We start from the raw sequence: 9,425 nt of genomic DNA on the forward strand, positions 1-9,425 counted from the left end.
TATCAGCTCTGGGCAGAAGAGTGAAGCTGTCACCAGTGAGGTCTGAAAAGAGGGAAGATCTTATTAGCATCTATACCAGCCTCACTGAGACAGCCCCCACCCCCCAGCCAAATCGACTCTCCCCGCCAAAACACACACTCCACCAAACACCCATACTTCATGAAATAACATTCCTCAATATATACTAGTATAAGCACATTTTAACATCTACAAACACAGAGCTGTATTCCCTCCTACCCTCAAACAGCAGAGCGCACAACACACCGAAGTGTGTACTCATTCACATATCTATATGCTGCGCTCCCTCCCCACGCTAATACACACACACAAGCACACACAAAGACACAGAAGAACTACACGCACAATGTGGGAGTGAGCTGACGTCATCTTTCTAGAATACCTCAGCCCAGCCTCTGCCAGCAGAATGGCTTCACCTCAGTGTTCCACATGTGGTCAGGAAACTGAGAGGTAACCTTGGCAACCAAGCCAAGGCCTTGGAGGCCTAACAGGATGCTGGGAAAGAAGAACCAGCTGCTTCTGACTGGAGGGAGTGGAGAGCAAGGCTTGTGTGGTGACCCCACAGACAAGGCAGAGCTGAGGCCTGAGGAGAGGGACCTTGTCCTGGGTGGGGTTTTGGCCTGAGGAGGAGTGTGGGGTGCTGCGTGTTACTCCACAGTGGGCCACATCGGTGGGCCAGACAAGTGGGCAAGATGGGCATCCAGGGTGAAGAAAGTCAGAGGGTCAGGATCACAAGGCAAAGAAATTTCTGGTCTAGAGGAGGCACAAGCTGATGTCCACCCCCCACCGCCACCACTGCCTGCCTACTTGGCAATGGATGGGGTCACAGGTCAGCACCTGTGTCAGGGCAGTTCGTGTTCAACATTCAATTCAAGGCCGTTGGGTGGAGTGGGGAGAAACGAATGAGGAGGAAGAGGAGCAGGAAGAAGGGGGAGGGAGGGAGAGACCCACTGTCCTTATCTGATGCTCCAATTACACCTTGACTAGGCCAAGGAACGGGAGGCAGCATGCAACACGCAAAGGGAAGAAGTGAAACTTGGACTTTTGAGCTTCTAAGGACCCTGGTCCTAGAAACTGAAGGGCAATTTCAGAAAATTTCAAAAATAATTTGGACAGCTGTCGTGTATTTGCATTTATAAGAAACTGACTTTGAATCCAGATCCTGAGTTGGGTACAATTACATTGTATAGTGACTTGGGGGGGAACGTTGAGTGTGGGATGAATTAAGCCTGCTCTCCCTAGGCTTGTGTGTAGAAAGGAAAGAGAATGAGTAAGCAGGGGCAGGAGGGAGTGCGCGTGCCTTCTAGTTCCTATGGATGTCCTATACAGAGTTCAGGAACTAAGCACCAGTGAGGAGGCGAAGGTACATCTGGGTAATGGGGGAGGGTCAGGGATAAGACCTCCTTGTTCCTTCCCCCCAAATGCATCCTGTTTGCCCCCAGTTTTTTGCACCATCACCTGGAATAACAGCTCTGTGGGACTATGTGGAACTGTGGGTCATGCCCTAGTAACAACAGCACAGAGGCTCCATGAAAAGGGTGCCATATTTGAAGGCGGCAGATGTGGCTCTGGCTGTAGTGAGAACTAGCTGTGTGACCTGGTGAATGATACAAAAATCTACATAAGGACAGAGTTCTGTTTCCTATGGCAAAAAATATGGTCTTGTCAAAAGAGTTTTTTTTTTTTTTTTTTTTAAATCAGTTCTGGACAAAAGCAAAGCCCAGATCACCCAACCCTTGTCAAAGACATACCCACAAAGATGTTAAGTATTTTCAGATTTAAGTGCTGAACCACCCTATATACCTGTATAGACTTGGATCTGTTTCCCTGACTTCCTTGTGGTTGTCCTTGGTCAGTCCTGGTCTGGGCTGCACCTGGTCTCCCTGGATGATATACTGTAGGTCTTCCTGTTTCCACTCCCAGCCCTGTTTTCTGGAACGAATCATTTTGCTCTCAGCAAGCAGAGGGAAGAGTCTCATCTGGCCTCATCCTGCTCTGGGGAGGAGCTGGTGAAGAGACCATCTAAGAGATGAGCTCCAGGGCAGCCCGATGAGCTAGATGAAGCCATGGAGCAGAGTATTTGAAATCCAAACTGTCCTGGACAAATGTAGGACAAATGAGCCTAGTAACCTGTTTTCAAGCAGCCTGCAGACTGTTGTTGAGATGACATCCTCTAAAAATATCCCTACTAATACCAAACAATAGATTATAAATGCCGCATAAGTGGTAGAGATTACATTAATTCTGTAGAAGGAGAATGGTCCTTGCAGGTTTTCAGGGTGGAAGACCAAGCTTCAAATGTGCCTTCAGGAGGACGGGACGGAGATTGGCACAGGTGGGAAGGAGGCAGTGAAGTGTCCAGGACATAGCGGCATGAGCCCCTGTGCAGCAGAGCCTGGTGTCTTCAGGCATCCCTGGAATGGAGGCCATGTTAAATAGTAGAGATGGGGTTCATGGGGAAAATGTTGAGGACTCTGGGCTGCAAAGCTGCTCTCATGTTAGAGAACAGTGAGGAGAATGACCCTGGGGCACACAATGGCAGAAACCTAAAAAGGTGGATGGGCCGCATTATGAAAGATCTTAATAGCAGGCAAAGGAGTTCATAATTAATGCAGAAGACAATGGGGGTGGAAGGTGTTTCGGAACAATGCGAGCAAAAGAGCAAGTGAAGGCAGACTTTTGGGAATGCAGCTCTCCTAACAGCGGGAAGGGTCATTTGGGGATGGGATTTGACAAGTCGACTGCAATCATCTAGATATGAAGAAGCAACAGGTCTTGCGGCTGGATCTGAGGAGCAAAGCACAAGGAGAAGTCAAAAGTGAGTGTGAATTTGCAGGGCGGATTGCCTGGGGAAGCGATGGTATCTCCGACAGAAATGGACATCAGGACATCTCCAGGACTGGAGAAGACAGTGGGCTTGAACTGACATTGAGGTGGTGGCTGGACACCCAGGGGCGGGACAGAGCAGGTGATAGGAGCAGCAGGATGGAAGGACACAGACTACCCAGGCACAAAAGTCAGCTGTGAAAAAGTAAAACATCAGAGCAGACAATGTGAATAGGGTTTCTCTGAGGAAGGCAAGTGGGAAGAAAAGGGAGAGGAGTGAGGGGACACAGAGAGGGAACACGGGCAGGAGGAAAGCCAGAGCACACACAGCTGGGGAAGGAGGCTGAGAAGCCTGGCATCAGGTACCCAGAAAAAGGAGGAGGGACTGCCTCCAGAGGTGGTCAGCAGGGCCCAGAGTTCCAGAAAAACAAGAATTGATAGAGGTCATTGGGTTTCATTCATTTAAAAAATACATATGGAGCATCTACTATGCCAAATGTCAGATGGGGTTAGGAGTTAGCCCCTTTGGAGGGGGCATCTGCTGAGTGCCTCTGATGGTCCCAGGCTCTGAGCACAGTCCTATGTGTGGACCCTGGAGACTGACGCTGAGTTCTTTCTCCCAGGATCCTGTGTTTACAAAAGTTTCAATCCACATTGAGAAAGAATGGGAGAGAGAGGGCTGAGGGAAGAGAGGAGATGGAGGAAGAGGGAGTAGATGGGGAAATGGGTGCGGCTCAGAGCAGGCCACTCATTTAAAAATTCGGGCATTTAAAGGAAAGCGAGAGGTCGGAAGACAACTCGAGGGGACAGAAAAGTCTTACAACACTACCCCCACCCCTACCATCAAACAGGGAACCCTTGGGTGCTACCAGGCAAGAGAAAAGGCATTGGTGTAGAGGAAGGGCAGAACTTGTCTGGCGGAGGTGGGATTATTGTTGAAGTAAATAGAAAACAGTCCCTATTTCCGAAGAGCCTGGAGAAACCTGTTTAACAAACACGGCAAAACCGTAAAATGGTGACAAAGAGTCTGGGTGAGTGGTTCTGACAGTGGGGATTGGAAAATGTGAGAGCCAGAAAAGGGATCGAGTGGGAGAGGTGGTATCAGCAAAGGAAGGCTTCCTGGAGGAGGTGGCCGGTGACCAAAGTCTTGAAGGACCGGCGGAGAGGAGAGATCCAGGCATTCCCAGCGCGGGGCGGACTGGGCGCAGCTTTCCTCCGCCGAAAGGCTTCAGTGCCCTCCCCGGCTCCCCTTTTCCTCCCCGCGCCACCTTTCGCCAGCAAGCCCGGCTCAGGTTCCCAGCACTGACGTCAGCGGGCGATGACCTCAGCGCCGAGGAGGCGGCGGGGGCGGGGGCGGGGCGGGGGACTAGCGGCGAGGCCCCGCCCGGCTCGGAGCGCGCGGGGCGGGGCAGGCATCTTGCCACGCCCCCATCCGCCGGCGGTAGCCAATGGGTGCCGCCGCGGGCTCCCCCGCCTCTCGGAACAGTATGAAAGGGACGTACCGGGTGAAGTCCGGGCAGAGCCCGAGCAGCGGCCCAGCGAGCGTAGAGCAGCAAGTAGGCGGCACGTCCCATCGGCGACCTCTCACTGCTCCCCGCCGCTGCTACCTCCGTCCGAACCGCGCACGACATGAGCCAGGCCCACTGGACAGGAAAAAGAACAGACATGCTCCCGGAGATCGCCGCCGCCGTGGGCTTCCTCTCCAGCCTCCTGAGGACCCGGGGCTGCGTGAGCGAGCAGAGACTAAAGGTTTTCAGCGGGGCTCTCCAGGAGGCACTAACAGGTGAGCCCCGCCGAGGATCCTGGCTTCCGTCGAGCCCCGCCACTGGGGTTCGGCCCCGCCTTCCTGCCTGGTCCGTCTTTCCTCTCCTCTTAGGGCAGGGTTCCCCTCGCGAGCAGCACCGGGACTCGGTTTCCCTCCAGCCCCCTGGGCGGCCCGCATCGCCGCGTTCACCTGGGTCGTGTCTCTCCTGCGCGGCCCTGCGCTCGGGTTTCGATGGATGATGGCTCTGGTGGGGCGCGTTCCTCCACGCAGACCCTTGTCCTGGAGTGCGAGCCTAGGCCCCGGCTTCTGTTCCGAGAGAGGAGGCACCTGCGGGCCTGAGTGCGAGCTCATTCCCCTTACTGAGACTTTCCAGGGGCGCTGGGGGCGAGCCAGCCCAGCCAGCCATGGGCTAGTTATGGGGGAAGAAGGCACAGTTGAGTTGAGCCTTCTCAACAACTTGGATCCTCATCGTGGTTCTTCAGGCGGCACAGGGCTGCGCTGTTCCCCGGGCGGGTTGTTGACTCGTTCGAAGTTGGAATCCCGGCCCCCTTTGTATGCTTTGGCTCCCCTTAGCCATCTGCCACCCATTATGGTACTGAGAAAGCCTTGTAGGTAGTAACTGCGCTCTGCGGGCCTGTGTGCTGGGGCGGGGGCGGCCTGACATGGGAGGTTGACAAGAGATAAGCAGGGCAGCCTGGGGAGAGAAACCTATCTCCCAGCTGTTTCTAGCTGGTTGGCCGCCAGTCTCCAGCAGCGATAGCCATCTTCAAACGTGCCCACACAGATCCTACCTTCCGAGGAGCAACATCCATTTCATCAAAAACAACCGGGTTTTCACTCCTCTCACCACTGCCAGAAGGTCTCTGGCTTTTGTAGGAGGCAGAGGGGGCCTCTGGGGCCCAGGGTGGGAGACAGAGTGACTTGCTGTGAGTCTGACAATAAGGGCTGCCTTGCTGGCCTTGCAGCTTCAGCTCATAGGTCTCCAGAGGCTCTGCCTGGACAAGTCCTCCCCAGGCTCACCCCTCCTTCTTAAACAGAGAGTGTGCCAAAAGCAATACACTAGCTACTTGGGATGGCCCCGGAGCCGTGGGACTCCCTCCCTATACACCCTCACATCCTTGTCCTAGAAGAAGTGAGGGGGGAAATCCTGTAACGTTCTCTGCTTCAGTGGCCAGAGGATTTCAGGAGGGTCCTGGAACTCCTGAGAAACCACATTGCTCACTTACAGTCTCTGGGTTCCTTCCTCTACTCCTTTCTCTTCATCCCCATCCCACCTTGCTGTAGCCTTCACAGCCCGGATGCTCTAACCAGGGCATCTCCCTCTTGTTCCGTCCCCGCAGAGCACTACAAACACCACTGGTTTCCTGAAAAGCCGTCCAAGGGCTCCGGCTACCGTTGCATCCGCATCAACCACAAGATGGACCCCATCATCAGCAAGGTGGCCAGCCGGATCGGACTCAGCCAGCCCCAGCTGCACCAGCTGCTGCCCAGCGAGCTGACCCTGTGGGTGGACCCCTACGAGGTGTCCTACCGCATCGGGGAGGATGGCTCCATCTGTGTCCTGTATGAGGAGGCCCCGGTGGCTGCCTCCTATGGACTCCTCACCTGCAAGAACCAAATGATGCTCGGCCGGAGCAGCCCCTCGAAGAACTACGTGATGGCGGTCTCCAGTTAGGGTCCCCCGCCGCCCCCATCAGGCACGCTACTGTACTCATTCTGCCGCGACAACAGGCCACCGCATACCTCAACCTGGGGAACTATTTTAAATGAAGAGCTATTTATATATATATAAATATATATTATTTTTTTTAAGAAAAGGGGAGGAAAAAAAAAAACCAAAAGATTTTTTTTAAAGAAAAATCCTTAAAGGGAGCTGCTCAGAAGTGGCCTCCCCAGGTGCCTTTGGAGAGAACTGTTGTGTGCGCTTGAGTCTGGGACCCAGTGCCTGCCTACGGGAGGGGGCGAGTCGTGAGGGGGCGGACCTGACAGGGGTAAGGTGGGAGAAACTTGGCTGGCCCCCCAGGAAGATGTGAGAAGGGAGCAAGCAAGGTTAGCAACTGTGAATGAGAGTGGCCAGGATCTGGCGTGCGGCCGGGAGAAGAGAGACCGAGTTCAGACCTCTCTCTCCAGAGCAGGATACCTGCCTGCACCCCTGGGCCCTCTCCTCCTCAGGGGCATTCAAGCCTGGACTTCAATTATGCTATGTTACCTAATCTTCTCTTCTATTTTTCCGGGGAGATCTAGGGCAGAAAGTGAAAAGTCCTCTCCCCGTTACTTCTATCCTAAGCAGCTTTTCTTGAAATCATGACTTGTTTCTGATCTACACTCAGGGGCCTGTAGATGTTGCTTCCCAGGCAGGAAACAAAAAGCTTTTTGTTTTGTGGGGTTCATGGGGGGTAAGGCAGGAGTTAGAGGTTATTGGGGTTGGGACGAAAGGGTACCCTGCACAAAACCTTGGCTTTGCTATGTGCTGCTCTGTGCGGGGGTGAATAACTTGGGGGTGGTTTGCAATGGAATTTTGGGACCCAAAGAGTATCCACTTGGGGATATTTGTTTTTGGCCAAACCCTTCTTTTTGGAACCACGCGAAACTCCTGATGCTGCCGCCATTACCCCTTCGAAAGTTGACTCAAAAGCTACGGGGAACTCCAGGTTCTTTATTACTGCCTTCTTTTGCAAAGCACAACACTCCTCCCTGACTCTCCCACTCTTGTCCCCTTCTTGTTGGGTCATGGAGCTGCCCAACTTTCCAGAACAAGAGCTCTCACTCACTGTGCAATATGGCCTCCTGGATCCCAGGAGAGTCTGAAGGAGAACTGCTTCCCGGAACCTCCTGGTGCCCTGGAGGACTTAGGAAACTCTCCCTCCTCCCTCCATGCTCGGGACTCTGGCTGGCTGTTCAGCCTTGCAGGAGTTCCTTGGCTGAATGGGAGAATGCCCCAAGTCCTGCAACTACTTGGTATTCTTGTAGGGCTGACACTAAAAGCCACAATCCTGGGCATTGCTTTTTTTTTTTCTTTTTTATGGTTTTTTTTTTTCTCCCCCTTTGGTGGTGCTCAGAGCACCCGTGGGGAAGTTGCTGTCTTAGTACAATCCAAGTTTGTCTCTAGACTTGTGCAATATTTACTGTTCTGGGTTGGAGCCCATGGAAGTCCATACTGGGAAGAAACCCTTCCTTCGGTTTTTCAGTGACATTAGCAAGGAGTCCCTCAGAAGGTCTTGAGTTTTCCAACCCGAATCACTTTAGAAGGGTGTAGCTAGAGCATCTGGTCGACCTGGCACCCCTCCTACGACAGCCTACCTGGCTGTTGCCCCTTAGTGAGGAACTTTTCTCCCTAACCATCCCCCACCCCAGGGGTCCCTGCTCCACAGCCAGTCCCCTTCCCTGGATTCCTGAACTAGTCAGTTCTGACACAAAGGTGCTATTTACCAAACACTCTCCCCTACACACCCCATTCCTGCCAGGTCTGCCCCCTTTTCAACTCTAGACTCCAAGCTGCCTTCCCAGACCCTGCTTCCAGCCTTTCTTGCTTTAAAGATAACTTCAGGCCCGCAGACCCAAGAGCACCTTTTCTGGCCTGTGGGTGGAAATGAAGCTGTGAATCCCCACAGACTGTGGTGTTGCCTCTTGTCTACAAACAGGCCCCTGCCTTTTTCAAAGCAGCCTCACGGTCTCGTGCTTCATCTTCTCTCATTTTTTGTTTTTTTCTTTTTTGATGTTCACTTTAAAAACAGCAAAACACCCAGAGCTGGACTGTTGAGCAGGCCTGTCTCTCCTATGAAGTAAAAATAATAGTCGTACATTTGTAAGCTATATTCTGACAGAAAAGTCAAAGGTTACTAATTGTATAATAGTGTTTTTATATGGAAGAATGTACAGCTTTATGGACAAATGTACGCTTTTTTTGTTGTTGTTGTTACTTTAATAAAAATGTTGCAGTTGAAGCCGTGTGGTTTAGAAAAGGTCGCATTCCCATATCACTGAGCCTTTCCCTTGGAATCAAATCCTTTCTTGGTGTCTCAGTGTTTCCCTTCAGTGACCCCCGAAGGCCTATAGCATGTGGCTTGTATAAAAGAAAAATCTAGTTGTGTGACTCCTTCCTCCATCCTTTAATGCATGTTCTCACTTTCCTGTGACCCTACTGGACGGGCCGGGGTTCTAGACTGAGCACTCCGGAGTCTGGCCAGGTCTCCTGCATCTGTTCTTGCTGGGCCTCGGCTGTGCTCACACATTTGCTCATTCAGCATGTGTGACCTGTCCATCCACACGAGGCACAGAAAATAATACACTTGATTGGGACTTATAGCCCGAGTCTCAGACTGAGATGGTGAGCTGGGGACCCCGAACCCGTTCCCAGGCTGGGGCAGAATTGTCAGAAAGTTCCAGGTCCAGGCTCTCTTGTCATCTCTGGGATGGCCATTTGGTACCTCCGATCCTATTAGACAAAAACAGCTGGGCCGTAGTATCTGGGCCTTGCATACCGAGGCTATACCAGTCGCTAAAGAGCAGCTACTCCCGACAGCAAAGGTTTGTTACCAATTTATTACTCTCCCTGGCCATGTGGATCAGACATATGCAAGGAAATAAGAGCAGCCTTCATCATCCCAGGCTCCTGTGTTCTGTCCATGAGGCTTGACACAGGCTTCAGCACCCCCCACCCCACTTAGGAGCTCAGCATTTCCCACGGAGATCACCAGGACATCATGGACCTGGGCTAGTTTTGTTTTTGTTTTTGTTTTTTCCCACCCAGCAGTGGGCTGTATTTAAATTAAATTTTAAACATATTGATTCATGAACAGAACCATTCCCCCCCCCT

At 52.4% G+C, this 9,425-nt stretch overlaps 1 protein-coding gene across 1 annotated transcript; it reads left to right on the forward strand.

Moving 5' to 3' along the window:
* The first annotated feature begins 4,350 nt into the window (after positions 1-4,350).
* On the forward strand, positions 4,351-8,553 carry BTG2 (BTG anti-proliferation factor 2). The gene is made up of 2 exons (XM_082702585.1): positions 4,351-4,627; positions 5,950-8,553. The coding sequence occupies exons 1-2, from the start codon at positions 4,474-4,476 to the stop codon at positions 6,282-6,284; spliced, it is 489 nt and encodes a 162-aa protein (XP_082558711.1). The 5' UTR covers positions 4,351-4,473; the 3' UTR covers positions 6,285-8,553.
* Positions 8,554-9,425: the final 872 nt, after the last annotated feature.

This window comes from Mustela nivalis, assembly GCF_964662115.1.
Source record: "Mustela nivalis genome assembly, chromosome: 16".
Classification (NCBI taxonomy): Eukaryota; Metazoa; Chordata; class Mammalia; order Carnivora; family Mustelidae; genus Mustela; species Mustela nivalis.